The sequence below is a fragment of the Budorcas taxicolor genome, chromosome 11 (genome assembly GCF_023091745.1).
Source record: "Budorcas taxicolor isolate Tak-1 chromosome 11, Takin1.1, whole genome shotgun sequence".
NCBI lineage: Eukaryota > Metazoa > Chordata > Mammalia > Artiodactyla > Bovidae > Budorcas > Budorcas taxicolor.
In genome coordinates this window covers 156,999,139-157,014,444 of record NC_068920.1, presented here as the reverse complement: position 1 = coordinate 157,014,444, position 15,306 = coordinate 156,999,139, and the positions used below count along the sequence as shown (strand labels likewise).

The 15,306-nt window shown below is 48.9% G+C and overlaps 1 protein-coding gene across 3 annotated transcripts in view; it reads right to left on the bottom strand.

The window, feature by feature from the left end:
* The window catches only part of RALGPS1 (Ral GEF with PH domain and SH3 binding motif 1), a 300,327-nt gene that overhangs the window by 175,386 nt on the left and 109,635 nt on the right, over positions 1-15,306 (bottom strand). For all 3 annotated transcript variants that reach the window (XM_052647831.1, XM_052647832.1, XM_052647833.1), the window contains exons 7-8: positions 8,881-8,970; positions 6,127-6,219 (exon numbers count right to left, since the gene is read on the bottom strand). In XM_052647831.1, the coding sequence (XP_052503791.1) occupies positions 6,127-6,219; positions 8,881-8,970 (183 nt within the window). The remainder of the gene's footprint in view (positions 1-6,126; positions 6,220-8,880; positions 8,971-15,306) is intronic.

Below are 15,306 nucleotides of genomic sequence, written 5' to 3'. Positions count from 1 at the left end.
ACGCAGTGGGGGTGGGGGTGGGGAAGGGAATAAGCTGCGTGAAGAGAGATGTTTCAGGAAGGGGGTGACAGATGTTGTGGCAAAGTGAAGGCAGACGAGGGTGCAGACATCAGCAGAACTCCTGAGAACGGAGAGGCGGGGAGGGACAGGCGATGAGTCATCAGGGGATGTCCTCTCCTCCCCACCTCGCCTCCCACCTGAGCCATGGCTCAGGGAAGCGTGGGACAGCCTTGCCCATCATGACATCCTCCACAGCATCCGAGGCAGGGGGCACTCCATTGGACACAGAGGGGAGAGGCACCTCCCGCACGAAAGATGAAAATCTGAAATACACGAACGCCACCACCCATCCGCCTTCCTGGGATACCCGCTCAACGACCCTGTGCCCCCAGATGCCTGAAGTGAGAGTCCGGCTCCCAGGCAGGTCCCCTCCAGGCCACCGCCCTGCAGACCAGGCCTCCTGACCCATCGGCTGTGGCTTCCTCCTGGCCAAATTCTTCAGTTTTCATTTTGCTGCTGCAGATGGGTCAGACTCTCTGGATCAATTCAGTAGGAAAGGGCGAATCCTGATAGGAACGTGTACGCAGCAAGCAGAGTGTGTGTGTGTAGCTCATGACTGTAACTAAAGAGTGACTCACCCATACTTCGGGAATTCCATGCCCTCGGGTCTCTCCTGTCTAAGTCCAGCTCCTCTCAGGACCGCTCTGATCTGAGAAAAGGTCTCACCCTCGTCCCAGCTGTTGTTGCCATTGTTCAGTCACTCAGTCGTGTCCGACTCTTTGTGACCCCATGGACCGCAGCACGCCAGGCTTCCCTGTCCCGTGGGGTCTTCCTGGCTTGGAGAGCCCCACCTATCTTCTCCTCCATGCCCCAGTGGTGGCCGCCTCCTTGAGCTCATCCCAATCTCTCTCTAGCCCTAGATCTGAGTTCCCAGCTGCTCAGGCCTCAAACCTAGGAACCGCCCTCCAGGCCCCTCACTGCTTTATCTCTGACATCCCATCCTTCACAAATCCTACTGCTTCTGTCTTCAGAATGCCTCCCCTCAGTTCCCTTCTCTCCTGTGCACTGCCACTGCCCCAGTTTAGCCAGCACTGGCTCACTCGTGGATTCTGCCCTAACGCCCTAACCCAGCCTCATTTCCACTCTTGCCCCCCTGCACCTCCTCTGCAATCTGCTTTTCACAGACTGCATGCATGCTCAGTCGTGTCCAGCTCTTTGCAATACTATGGACCATAGCCCACCAGGGTCCTCTGTCCATGGGATTCTCCGGGCAAGAACACTGGAGTGTGTTGCCATGCCTTCCTCCAGGGGATCTTCCCGACCCAGGGATAGAACCCGAGTCTCTTAACCGTCTCCTGCATTGACAGGTGGGTTCTTTACCACTAGTGTTACATGGGAAGCCACAGAGTTGAAACATTAATTTTAAAAAACACAAAAAGCAACTGTGAACCAGATCATGTCTGTCTCCTGTTTGAACTTCTCTTCAGGCTGAGCCCCTCCCCAGCGGCCCCGCAGCCCGCTCACAGTACCCTCACAGTGTCCCCCAGGCCCACTGTGCTCCAGCCACACTGGTTGTAGAGTTTCTTCCACGATGATCTGTGTGCTGGCTGTGCCCACTTCTTGGTGCGGCTGGCTCCCTCTTGTCACTCAGGTCTGAGAGAGGCATTCCCTGAACACGCAGTTGATTCCTACCAATCCTCCTCTTTGGGTCTTCAGCATCACTTTTATTGCCATCTGTCAGCTCTTGGTTCATTACTTCATGCATTCAACACACATTTATTGGTCACTTCCCGCACCAGCTAGAATAGGCATGTGTTTAATCTCCCTCAAAAATGCAGTGTCTCCCTTGGATAACATAAAAGCCCATGAAACAGGGGCTTTGACCATAGCCTAAGGGCCTGGCATGGAGGGGGCAAGGGGAGTTTGATAAATACCTGATTTGCAGAAATGAATAAGAGCCATATGGTATGTGTGCTCAGGAATCAGAGCTGGCTGATAGGACTTCTTACTTAGGTCTCGTGGCTTTGAGGCTCCTGATATTCCAAAGTGGGCCTGGCACTGGGATAAATCAAACCCTGTCTGCACTTTCCCAGGCCAGCAGAAGGTGACTCCCTCCCTGTTGGCACAACCGACCAACATTTATGAAGGGCCTACTATGTGTGGGCCTGCGAGCAAGGTCAGCCTCCGTCTTGTCACAGATCACCAAGCCACTTGTACTCAGCAGCCAGGCCGACGGGCTGCCCTGCCCAACTAGTAATGACCAGCTGGCCCTCACTGAAGGCTGTCTGTGGGGAAATGAAGTGGCAGGCCTCTTCTTACACCTGTGACCCCCCTTCATCCAGGTTTCCCAGATAGCCAGGGTTTCAGGGCAACCCAGGGACAGCACTCAGGGAGCTGGTCACTCCCTGTCCCCAGGGGCCCCTGTTCCAATCTCACGTCTCCAGCTCCACTTCCCAGGCAGCGTGGGTGCCTGCTGTTCCTTGCCCTATGCCTGGCCTGATTCCAACATCAAGTTCTATCACAGACAGGTCATCCAGCAAATGGATAAGAATGTGGATGAGTCCAGCGAGGCAGAGCTAAGCTGTGTTGGCTCTGGCACTCACCAGCTCTGTGATCTTAGGCAGGTCACAGGAAGCCTCAGCTTCCGTCTCTGCACAATGAAGCCTATTAAAGCGCTGACCTTGGGGCTCCTACAGCTGGTGTGCCTGCTCCCCCTGCCCTGTGGGCCCATGAGTTCTCACCAGTCCCGTATCAAGGGACAGGTGCAGGGAAGCGAAACAGCAGTTTCGGGGCAGCATTTCAATGGCTAATCTCATTAGCAGGAAAAGAAGTAGCAAAAGGATGCAATCGAACACAACAAATGCATAGAAGTCAAATGACCCACTGTAAACTCAGCTGGGCAGTAGGAATACAGAGCAAATATCCAACTTCATCAAGAAGGAAGGCAGTCAAAGAGGGAGGCCAGCCTGTGGGCAGAGCTGCAGAACAGACGCCCCATGTTCTCCATCCTGATAGGTGGAGAGAGCGCCACGAATACTGTGGCATCGCCAACTCCACTGGGCTGGAGGTGGATATGGATAAAGGAGAAAGATGGCCTGTTTGGCCCATTTCCCAAATGCCCTGCACCAACCACTGTCCTTGGACTAACAAGACAGGTGGGCGAAAGGGGAAAGAATGGTCTGAAACAAAGGCTGAATGGCGGGTTTGCCCAAAGCAAACAGCTCCCCACACGAGGCCTTGGAGATGTCGTGCTGTGATCCCCACCAAGTGTATCAGCTCCTCTCTCCCCAGCACAACTGCTGGCGGCTGCTATATTTATCTCCTAGGAAGCTGCATCTCCCCTTCTTTTACCCTGGTAAGCAGCCCTCCGTAACCAAGAAAACAGTCTTGGTCCTCAGTCCTTAGGAAGCCACGGGGAGATTCCTCAGAAAAATAACAGCTGTTGTTGCCCTGGGCCCCTGCCCTCTGGTGACACACAAACTCAGCTTCCTGGCCTGTCTCTAGCTCCCACCAGCTAGATGCCCACTGAGAGGTCAAAGTCAGGGCCAATTCCAGGCGACTGCGGTGTGGGCGGGGGGTGGGCAGCAGAAGCCATGGCCTAACCAGGGAGTAAGTGACCAAAAGGCGGCCTTCAAGGCCTGGCTGCAGCTCCCTGCCTCACTGGCGTGTGTCTCCTCCCTGGGGCCCTCCGACTTCCCTTCCCCAGATCAAGGGACAAGCAGGGAGAAGGAAAACAGCTCTTTCCTGGCAACATTTCCTGAGCTAATCTCATTACCAGAAATGAATGGCAAAAGAAGGATGAACCCCAGAGGCCAGCGGCCCAGCCAGTAGCAGCCGCAGCCAGAACAGAGACTCCACGGCCTGGGGCAGCACTGAGAGTCTGCTTATCTCATCTTCCAGGTTCCTATCGGAGCACTGTGGACAAAGGGGACAAGAAAACAGGACCCCTCTCTTGTTCTGAGCGCCAAGAGGCCGTGGGTGCTGTCTTTCCTGCTGAGCTCTGTGGGGTGTGGTGGGGAAGCATGGAGACTCTGGAACAGACTATTGAGTTTGGTTTCTGCTCTGCCTCCGGGCCAGGGAACCCTGCATGTCCTCCCACTGCCCTGAGCCTCCGTCTCCTCATCTGTAATTGAGAACACTGACAACAGCGGTGGCCTCAACGGGGAGCTGTCAAGAGGAAATGAGTTAATACAGGGAAAGCTTTTAGGGCAGCACTGGGCAGATCTGTAAGGAAGACCCCTGTGGCCTGGAAGGGAGTTAGGTGAGGAAGCTCAGGTTTTCAAATGGGTCCTGGGTGGATATTTCATTCCCGGCTCCCTGGGGAGCAGTGGGAGATTTGTTTTCATACACAGCCATGATGACTGGCCACCGTAGCACAGGGCTCTGTCGAGCCACAGGGAGCGGTCCTGGGTGCTGCTCTGGCCTGACGCTGCCACCGTCCAGGGCAGGGCATGGCACCCTGGGGAGAACGCTGGCCAAAGCTCCATGGATGGGCCCTGCTCATTCATGACTGGGTGGCATCTCTGTGCCGGACCCTGAGCCACCCTGTTGCCTTGTGTGCTGACCCCCTGCAGCTCTCACTGACTGTGCCACTTACAGGGGTCACCGAGAGTCCCTGTGTTACTGACAGTAAGCTCTGTGCACCGTGAGAATCATCATTCCTTCTTCTGGGCCCACACATAGCTCCCAGCAGTCCAAGAAACAATAGCAGCATCTAAATGATGGAAAATTCATTTGAGAAAGAATCTCCAAGCAACTTTTGAAAAAAGTCTCAGGGTTCAGATGCACTTGGGGAAATCACAGGGCTGGCAGCAACCACAGAGACCAGTGGCTTCCAAACTTGCTTCTGACCTCCAAAGCCATTGCTCAACTCAAGTTCACCCAGAAGCCCAGGATGTAAAACTGATACAGCCGAGTCGCTCTGGCAGGAATCGTGCCCAGGCGGCCTGCTGGACGCCCTCCCGCCTCTGCCCCAGGCCCTGCTGGCCTTGAGGCAGCTCCAAGGAGCCCCTGGGCTCCCCGAAGCACTGATGGAACACCACAGATTCAGGCCAAGCTCTCTGAGTAGACCCGAGGAGACGAGTCCCATAGAATCACTCTGCACAGATGGTGCCTGAACACAGACCTGGTTTTCCGATTCCGGGCTAACACCTCTTGCTCCACTTTGCTGTGGCTTCATCTATGGAAAATTGCAATTTAAAGAAACAAGGCTCGCTTCTGATCACCTACAACATAATCCCTAAGTATTTTACAGGCCCCTGAACCAGCCAAGTCTGAAACAGAGCCCAGCCCCGCAGGCTGGCAGAGAGAAGTTCGGAAATGAGCTGCAGAGGCGCAGCTGATGGTTCCATACACTTTCCTTCAGTTCTGTGGGACATAAATAGGTCTTGAAAGGCTGGGGCTGTGTGGCCGTGAGAGACCCCGGACCAGGAGGTGAGGCCCTGGACCAGGAGGTGAGACCCCAGACTAGGAGGTGAGACCCCGGACCAGGTGGGCCAGGAAGTGAATACTAATGAGAAGTGGAGAGCCATGGCTTCCCCCCGTCAGGCACAGTGCCAAGCTCGGGAGGATAAAGAGGCCTGAGATATTTTTAAAGTATTTTTACAGCAGAAAAACTTTCCTACAGACTCAATTATATAACGATCAGACTCCACCTCTGAGCTGAAATTATCCATGGCCTTCAGGAAAAAAAAAAAAAAATCATTTTTCCCTACATGAAGGTCACAGGTTTCTCCAGAGAAACTCTTGAGATGTATGGTCAGCAGCCCTGGGGCAACTGCAAACCATCAGCCCGGAGGACTTCCCCAGCGCAGTTTGGGGCCGGGGAGAGCAAACATCACGCCACTGACCCCACCGTCATACGTGATGCTGTCGGGTCCAGGAGGGGCCTCTCCAGGGGCCCTTCTGACCCCAGCCACACCAGCATCCTCACAGCTTCCCTGTCCCAAAACGGGGTCGAGGTCACTGAAGGGGAGAGTGTGGCCAGGGGACACAATTAACCCACAGTCATTCTGTGTTGGTGGAAAACGGCAGACTGAGAAAGGCTTCTGGGCCTCAGGAACGGAGAACCTCACCCAAGAAATGACACCCCAGACGGAAGGAGCAGTCTTAGGGAGATTAACTTACAGCCCAGGTTTTCGTCAGCCTGAAGATGGGCGCGCTCTGCAATGCTGACACCACAGACATGAGAGAATGAAGGTTGTTGAGTTCTAGAAGTTTCTGGGGGGGAAAAAAGATATGGAATTGATTATTTTGTGCTATAAACAACAGAACAAAAACATGCTGAAGTGTTACCAAATGCTGTCATATTTATGAAATTCAATTACACTTAAAAATATCTCATGTAGAAAATATAGTTCTAGGAAGTTCATAGAAACCATATGCTCTTTTTCTTTCGAATTGTTAAAAGGTGAGTGTGCATCTGAAACATGTGCCAAATTGCATAAGCTGACTAGTCTGGCTGCTGGACAGAAACGTGGCCCGGGATGAGGTTTGATAGTGTCCTTTCTGCTCCGTTTTTAGATGAATCTCAACTGTCCCAGCAGGCTTCTGTAAACTGGGTCAATGTGGGTCTTCTGTGATCACCTTCATACCCAGCACAAGGGAGGCTGAGGAAAGATGTTATTAATCTGCTGGGAACATGGAGCTCCGGCTTCCCAGACACTGGACCATGCTCCCCTGAATCAGACCCCAAGTGAGTGAGAACATTTGGATTTAGTTCCATCTCAGACAAGTTCCTCACCACGAGAGTGAGGTTAAGTGCAGAAAAATGTAATTCCTCTGCTCTCAGTTTTACGCTGGGGAAAAACCTGCTATCAGGACGCGGGTTCCCCTTCTCACTCTTGGGAGTCAGCGAAGGCTGTGTAGCCGGCTGGCTCCATGGGACCGAGAGGTCTGGTGCCAACTCCGGTTCCCACTACGGGTGTGTCCTCTGGCAAGTTACCTAAGCCTTCTGAGCCTCCATGTCTTCAGACTTAAAACGAGGAGCCTCTGCTGCATGGGCCATGCACGTAACCTGCTTGACCAGAACCTGGCATCAGGAACAGCACGCAGCGCAGTGTGGGCTGCCCGTTCTCCGTCAGGAAGACTTGGCCCCAGCCCTACCCCTTCCTTATCACTGTCGCGGGTGCTTCCAAGTAGGTGCCGCTCCCTCTAGTATGTCTTTCCTGACCATGCTCCCAAGTCTAGGAGGTAGAAACCCGCCACCTGTGCGTTCCCACAGCAGCCTGTGCATCTCCTCAGCACCCTGGACTAGATTCCGCTCCCATCTGCCCCTCTCTCACCCGGGACCGTGTGTTCCCTGAGAGCAGGGGTGAAGTGGGATCTACCATCACAGCCCTCGGGCCTAGCAGCACAGAGCAGGACCTAGTAAATGAGCAAATACGTGAGGAGGACTATGCCTAGTCCTCACAGCTGTTCCTACCCGGGGATCTCTCCCTTGCCACACTAGTGACTGCTGCATTTCACGCATCTGTAACACTCCCTAACTGCTTCCTGCAGGTAATAATAGATCCTCTGAGGGAGCGGAATTTCATCCTTTGTATCTGAATTGCTGTGCTTGTCACAGGATTCCTTTTAGAGCTGAAGGTCCTCTGGGAGATTATCTAATCCACTCCTTTCATTTTATAGATGGAAAACCGAGGCCCAGAGAAAGGAGGGGCTCACACAAGACACACCCGGGGCACACAGCATCAGCATGATGGTCCGCCATCGGGAAATGGCAGAGCTTAAGGAGGAATCGTTGCAGGCCCCTCAGGTGGGGACTGTAAACTTCCAAACTGAAAGCACCAGGTGGGCTGGAACTCCGTCCCACTTTCTCTCGTGGCCCACCAAGAACTCATCGGCAGCAACAAGTTCCACTAAGGCCAGAACAGTTCCAGGTACTTCAGGACATAAAAGTGTCCATGCCCCTGCATACTTACAGCCGGATGCACTTAACCTTGCTGTGAGGGACCAGAGACATGCTCCGACTGACTCACTGTAGGGCCTGGGCATGGACACCCACCTCTCTAAGCCTCCCCTTCCTTCTCTGGAAATGGGATGATAATAATGTGAGTGTCAAATGCAATTATTTCTGTACAGCAGCCGCTATGGGGCCTGGCCAGAGAGGGGGCTGCACTATAGGTGAGCTGGCCTAGGACCTGCCTGGGAAGACAACGGGCACACACAGCAAGCAGGCAGTAAGCCACACAGAACGATGCTCTGCTGAGGCAGGCAAGCCCTGTGGTCAGGGATGGTGGACTGGGAGGAGCTGGCAGACCATGTTAAGCAATGAGAGTGGTCCAGGAAGGCCCATGGGATTGCATCCTGGGCTGGCAGAGATGAAGGAAGAGGAGGGGAAAGGTGGGGTGGAGATGTGAGCCTGGTGCCCAGACACTGGCCAGGACTGATCCCATCCGAACAGGGTTGGGAGGTAGGAGTGGGGCAGAGGAGTCATCAGGCCAGGTCTTGAGTGCAGGATGGGGTGCGGTGAGTTCTGCTGACTGGGGACAAGTTGTGCAGGATGTGATGGTATCACAACCACTGATGCTGAGAGCCACCAGCACTGCCTGGATCTGAATAGGAGGAGGAACAGATCCCAGGGGTAGCCCTCGGGGTCCCGGGGAGAGTCTGTGAAAGGCCAGCTTATAAAGGGCAGTTGGCTGCCAAAATCACAGGGCAGAGGGCACCTGCCTGTGCGCACACAGGGGCTGGGAAGCCACGCAGGGGGTCAGGCTGGTCCTGCAGCTGTCTCTGCCTGGGGAAGTCAGGTCACTGCCGCTGGTTTGAACCCTGCCCCGCAGGTCCAGAGCAAACTAGCTCCTGAAGTACCAAGGAAACACATTTCTGAAACAAGAAAGACAGGACAGGAAGGAAAGAAGTAATAATAAAACAGCTTACCTTGGCTATTTTCACAAAATGGCTCAGGATTTCTGCCCTTATTTTTAACGTCTGTGCTGTTAGAATTTCTCGTACAACCCAAAAACTGACCTGGAGAGTCAAACACAGACACACACACACACCAAAACGTTGTTAAATGCCAGGCCACCCAAGTTGCCCTGCCTACCACTTCTATGGGACTTCCAGGAGGTGGGGAGAACACACCCTAGGGCTGAGGAGGTTCAGGGTTTCTCTGACACCCAACCCTGCAGTAGGGGGGTCCCTGTTGTCAGCACCAGATCTCCAACACACACAGCGATGCTGAGAGCAGAAAGTATGTCCATCCTCGTCCAGGGGACCTCCTGGGCCTCCATGACACATGGGTCTCCCCAAAGGGGGTGCAGGGAATTTTGAGATGAAACAGACAAGATTCCTGCTCAGGAGGAGACAATGGATGGGTGGATGGATGGATGGTTGGATGGATGGATGGTTGGATGGATGGATGGACAAATGGCAGACAAAGGGATATGCATGCTGGGAGTACTATCCATGAGATCCACATCCCCAGCCAGACCCAAGGCAAGAAGGACTCAGCTGTACACGAACAATTGTAACCAATTTAATTTTCCAGGAGAGATTTGCCCAATTATTTATGTGATACAAAAGCGTCTCTCAAAGTTCCGTAAAGCAGTGCAGTTTAAAGGACACATTTCCCTGCAGACAGCATATGCCAAAAGGATATACTGGTACTTTTGCTTCAGAATAGCATTCACACTTGACCATACCCGAGCCCCTGAATCCTCTGGTGGGAAAAAGAAAGTCATCCACCAGTGTCTAGTTGACTCAATGAAACAGGAGGCCTCTCATGCCAAGAAACACTGGGCAGTGGTTTGTTTTCCTGTTTACGTTTCACAACTATAAGAACAGTTTTTTTGTGAAACTCGGATGCCCAAGAGAGCAACGACAGCACCACAAAGAAAGGAGAGATGGACAGAGTGCGGGGGATGCGTGGAACGAAAAGGAACGCTAGGCATCTAAAACTTGTACACTGTACAAAGAATCAAATAGTTAAGAATACTCCAGAGTTAACAAAGCATGTTTACTGCTGTGACCACATGCCTTCTCTTTACTGAAATACTGTTAACTTCTCAGTGAGAAAACAAGAAAGGATTAACCAAGAATCAAAATTTGGTTTCTTATATTAAGCAGGAATATTATAGAAAAGTTTTCTCTGCGTAATTATCTGTGGTTGCCTCCAGGACATGCCTGGGTTTCCATAGAATCATTTTTTCCAAGGAACTGCCTAAAATTAAGTTCAGACTCAAATGTTTACTAGCCGGTTACGGAAGAAAGATTTTCTTGATACTAAATGATATGCCCATAAACCTTATATTTTAATACATGCATACTTTTATGCCACATAAATCTCAAGTGTGATAGTTTATATGTACAATTTAATAGATGCTTATGTGCCAAAAAATCACACGTATTTAATTACAGAATATGGCAGAGCTGGCTCTGATCTGCAGCACATGGTGTGCAGGGGCAGCTGTGGATCAGTTCAGTTCAGCAGACTTTTACAAAGCCCTTACTATGTGCTCCAGGCACAGGGACTGTGAGTCCCAGACCTGTCTGCCCTTGCCTGACACAGAGGAGACCGGAGGAGGCAGGATCCTCCAGAAGTCACTGTGTTAAAAGGTAGCTGGTGGCTGTGGCCATCAAGAAGTTCAGACCAAGTGAACTGGAGCGTGGGGAAGGCAATGACAGAGGGCGGCTTCCTACAGGAGGTCACCTTGAGAGATGGGCAGACCTTCGGCATGTAAGGAGACCAGGGAGAGCTGAGTGGGCCGACAGGACTGGTGTTGAAGGTGCCCCATGGGGTGGGGGTAGGAGGGAAGCTGAAGCTAGAAGGGAAGCGAGGGCCAGACTGCCAGGGTCAGGAGCAACAAGGGGACGCTGTGCTGCATGGGGAGAGTTCCAGAGGCTTCTGGGCACAGGGATGACAGCTGAGACCCTTTTGTGGGGGCAGGGACACCCATCAGTAAACTGATACGAGGGTCTAAGTGAGAGATGGCAGGTTTGAGCTAGGGCCATGCTGCAGGAGATGGAGGGAAGAGGCAAAAGAGAAGGGCATTTCAAAGGGAGAATCAGCATAGTTTTAAACTGTTATAATTCTGTTTTCTAACTACAATTTAAGAGAAGCTTAATGCAGAAAACAAAGGAACAGAGATAAGCACAAAAGACAGAAGTCATTCGCAAGATTGTTCTCACGCACAGACCCCCTGTTATAAACACTGTGATATGTGTCCTTCTTGGAACACGTGTATGTCACGTCTCAGAACATATGTTTGTCTAGTCTTAGAACATATGTCCTTCTAGTCATAGAACCTGTTTCTCTTTTTCAATTAAACTGGTATATATTAATCATACTATCACAAGGATTTTTATAAGCAAATAAGAATACCAAGGACTTCCCTGGTGGTCCAGTGGTTAAGAATTCACCTGCCAGTGCAGAGGACACAGGTTCAATCCCTGGTCTGGGAAGATACCACATGCCATGGGCAACTAAGCCCGGGCACCACAACTGCCAAGACAGCATGCCCTACGGCCTGTGCTCCACAGTAAGAGAGGCCACCACAGTGAGAAGCCTGCTCCCTGCAACCTGAGAGAGCCTGGGTGCAGCAATGAAGACCCAGCACAGCCAAAGATAAATAAATACATGAAATTTTTAAAAATGCAAAATAAATGAAGAAAAAAAATATTGACATTTTTATTTTAGTAGCTGCCAAGTGATTCATCTCAGGGATGTCTCATCACTAAGGAACCTCGTGCTGCTGGGTAGCTTATTTCGAATTCTTTTGCTGTGATAGATACACACACACACACATATATAATTATACATATATCTTTATACATTTTTAATGAAGATCTGAGGATAAATTCTTTCAAGGTGGGGTGAATTAAAATATGTGTACATTTTTCCAGAAGTATGTATTGGCCTCCACAAGGTTTATTTTGTTGATCCATCAAAGTTGGAGCAGAGTTGTATTCCCTTACACAAGCCAATACCAGTTATTATGGTTCTTTTTTTTCTTTACTAACATAGTGGACAAACTAACATCTTACTGCCCGAATTCTGCATTTCTTTCATGACTCCTCAGTTAACTTTTTTTTCTTGCACTTTTTTTCTCAGCTTTTTGTTGCAAACATTTATCAGCCATTTGTACTCTCCGCCTGTGAACTACATGCTCTGGTCCTTCAGCCACCTTTCTATTGGGACACTTGTCCTCTAACTCTTGGTTAGTAAAAAGTCTCTTATATCAAAGTGAATGCATTACCCCTTTGTGAGTCATACAGTGTGCCAAGAGTGTGGAGAAACTGGTGCTCTTATACATTGTTTGGGAGGGAGGTTATAAAACTTAAAGGGCCATTTTGAAGAACAACTTGAACACGTCTCTCAAGCCGTTAAAGTTATATTCTCCCTAGAATATTTATCTTACAAAAATATAGAAATGTAAAGGGATATGTGCATGCCGGTTCGCCGAAGTACTGTTTATAAAGCAAAGGAACAGGCCCATCAATAGGGAGTAGGTTGCATAAATAACACCGTCACCTTACACTTTGGAAGGAAGTTGTTATGGAAGGAAGGAGACAGTTTATCTACAAGGATTATTTGGAATTCTTCTGCATAGGAGGTTTGTCTAGTCACCTCCATTTATTTATTCCATCATTTGTTTAAAGGGACTCATGAATATTTATTTTATACTTTTGGGTTATGATACTATGTTATTTATTTCATACTCAAAGTCATTTCAGCTTCAGCTACTGACAGCTGGCTTCGCCATGCCCTCAGCACTGGTTGGTTGGTTTGTTTGAGCACTTTTTTACTCTCGGCAACTACAAGATATAACGGGACTTCCCTGGTGGTGCAGTGGTGAGGAATCTGCCTGCCAATGCAGGGGACATGGGTTTGATTCCTGGTCTGGGAAGATCCCATGTGCTGTCGGGCAACAAAGCCTGTGCACCACAACTGGAAAATAGTCCCCACTCACGGCAACTAAAGAAAGCCAGAGCGCAGCCACAAAGACCCAACACAGCCAAAAATGAATTAACTAACTAATTAACTTTAAAAAATGCTACAGGTTCATCCCGTACATTTCTTGCCCCAGTCTGAAACCAGCCATTTCTCCAAGGAGCCTTGGCTCCTTTTATTAGATAATGGAATTAGAAACCAAGATCTGGGAGCATATATGCTTGAGCTACTGAGATATCACTATTTCTAGGTCCTCTCAGATGGCAGAGCAAGGAGGTGTGTGTGTGTGTGTGTGTGTGTGTGTGTGTGTGTGTGCCTGTGCACGCACTAACTCTTGTATATACACATACCTATAAACATTTCTGTATCTAACCATCTGTATCTATACTGAACTAAATGAGAACACACTAATGTCTCCACCTCTAATCCATCACCACATGGATCATTCTAGCCTTCTCCTCCTGTTTGCCTGTAACTTCCCACTCCAGCAGGTGGGAGAAACCTGGTTCCTGCCATCTGCCACCCAGCTTCTTAACTGTTCAGTTCCAGGGTCCATGCATAATGGTTTCAGAATGGTTGCCCATCCCCACTTGGGAAACACCTTCACTAGAGTGTAAGACCACATACAGGTCCTTTCACCTTTAGTCTCTCAGGCTCCCTTCAATTCCAGAGTATCTCAGGCGCGCACCTTTCCCCTCACCCTTCTCAGCGTGGTTGTTTCATACATTTATAACCCGGTTAGGCTCATGCGCCATGTTCTCCACTCCATCCTAGGACCCCGCAATCTCCACAATGAATTTTCTAATATCTGCGTACACTAAGGTTTACTCTTAGTGCCGTCAAGCTCTATGGGTCTCCACAGACGCACAGCGGCATGCGTCCAGCATACAGCATCATACAGAGCAGTGTCACCACCCTAAAAAGCTTCCCTGTTCTTCACTTACTCAACCCTCTCCTCTGCTCATGCCTCTGGCAAACACTGATCTGCTTACCATCTCTACAGTTTTACCTTTTGCAGAATTTTTTTCAACATTTTCCCGAACTTTTTTTTAAAAAATGGGGTAGATAATCACATGTATGTTACCTTCTCAGACTATTTTTCTTTCTTCTTTTGGCCACATTGGGCTACTTGCAAGATGTTAGTTCCTGTGCCCTTGGCAGTAAAAGCACAAAGTCCTAACCACTAGACCTCCAGGGCATTCCCCAGACTGGCTTCTTTCAGCTTGTAATATGTATTTAAGATTCTTCCATGTCTTTCTATGGCTTGAGAGTATATTCTTTCCTTTTTTTTTGGAATGAATACTATTTATTCCATTGTATGAATTTACCAATCTGTCTATCCTTTAACCTACTGAGGGACATCTCAGTCACTTTTTATTTAGTCAATTTTTATTTAATGTTTATGGAAGGCCTAAAGTCTTACAGGTTCGTTTTTTCAGTATATGACCTTTACAAATAAAGCTGCTATAAACAACTGTGTATATCTGCATGTATGTGTATAGGTAGACTTAAGATTCCAAATAAACTGGATAAATATTGAAAAATGCAATTGCTGGACTGCACCATTTTTTCATTCCCACCAGCAGCAAATGCGAGTTTATATTGCTCCAAACACTTGCCGCCAAGAATTGGTATTGTCAGGTTTGGTGAGTTTGTTTTGTTTTGGTTTGGAGGATTTTTTTCTTTTTGTATTTTAGGCATTCTAAAAGGTTGTAGTGTTTGCCATTTTCCCAATGGCAAATAATGCTGAGCATCTTTTCATATGCTTATTTGCCTTTGGTATATCTTCTTTGGTGAAGTATTTATTCAGATCTTTGACCCATTTTTTAATTGGGTTACTTTCTTATTGTTGAGTTTTAAGAATATATTTTGGATTCAAGTCTTATTATATATGTGTTTCAGGAATATTTTCCCCAGGCTGTGCTTTGTCTTTTAATTTTCCTAACTGTGTCTTTTGCAAAATATAAGATTTTAATTTTAATAAAGCCCAGCTTGCCAATTCTTTTCTTTTATGACTGTGCTTTGATGTTATATCTAATAATTCATCACCAACAGTCATGTAGATTTTCTTCTATGTTTAAGTTTTATAGTTCTATGTTTTACATTTAGGTTTATGGTCAATTTTTATTTAATGTTTATGGAAGGCCTAAAGTCTTGCAGGTTCATTTTTTCAAACACAAAAAAATACTTCCAACTATTTCAGTACTGTTTGTTCAAGAAATTACCCTTTCTCCATTAACTGCCCTCATGCATTTGTCAAAGGTCAGTTGCCTATATTTGTCTGGGTCTAGTTCTGGGCTCTCTATTCTATCAACCTAGGTATCTATTCTTTTGCCAGTACCATACTGTCTCAATTACTATAACTTTACAATCAGTCCTGAAATCAAGCAGAGTGAGTCCTCCAACTTTGCTCT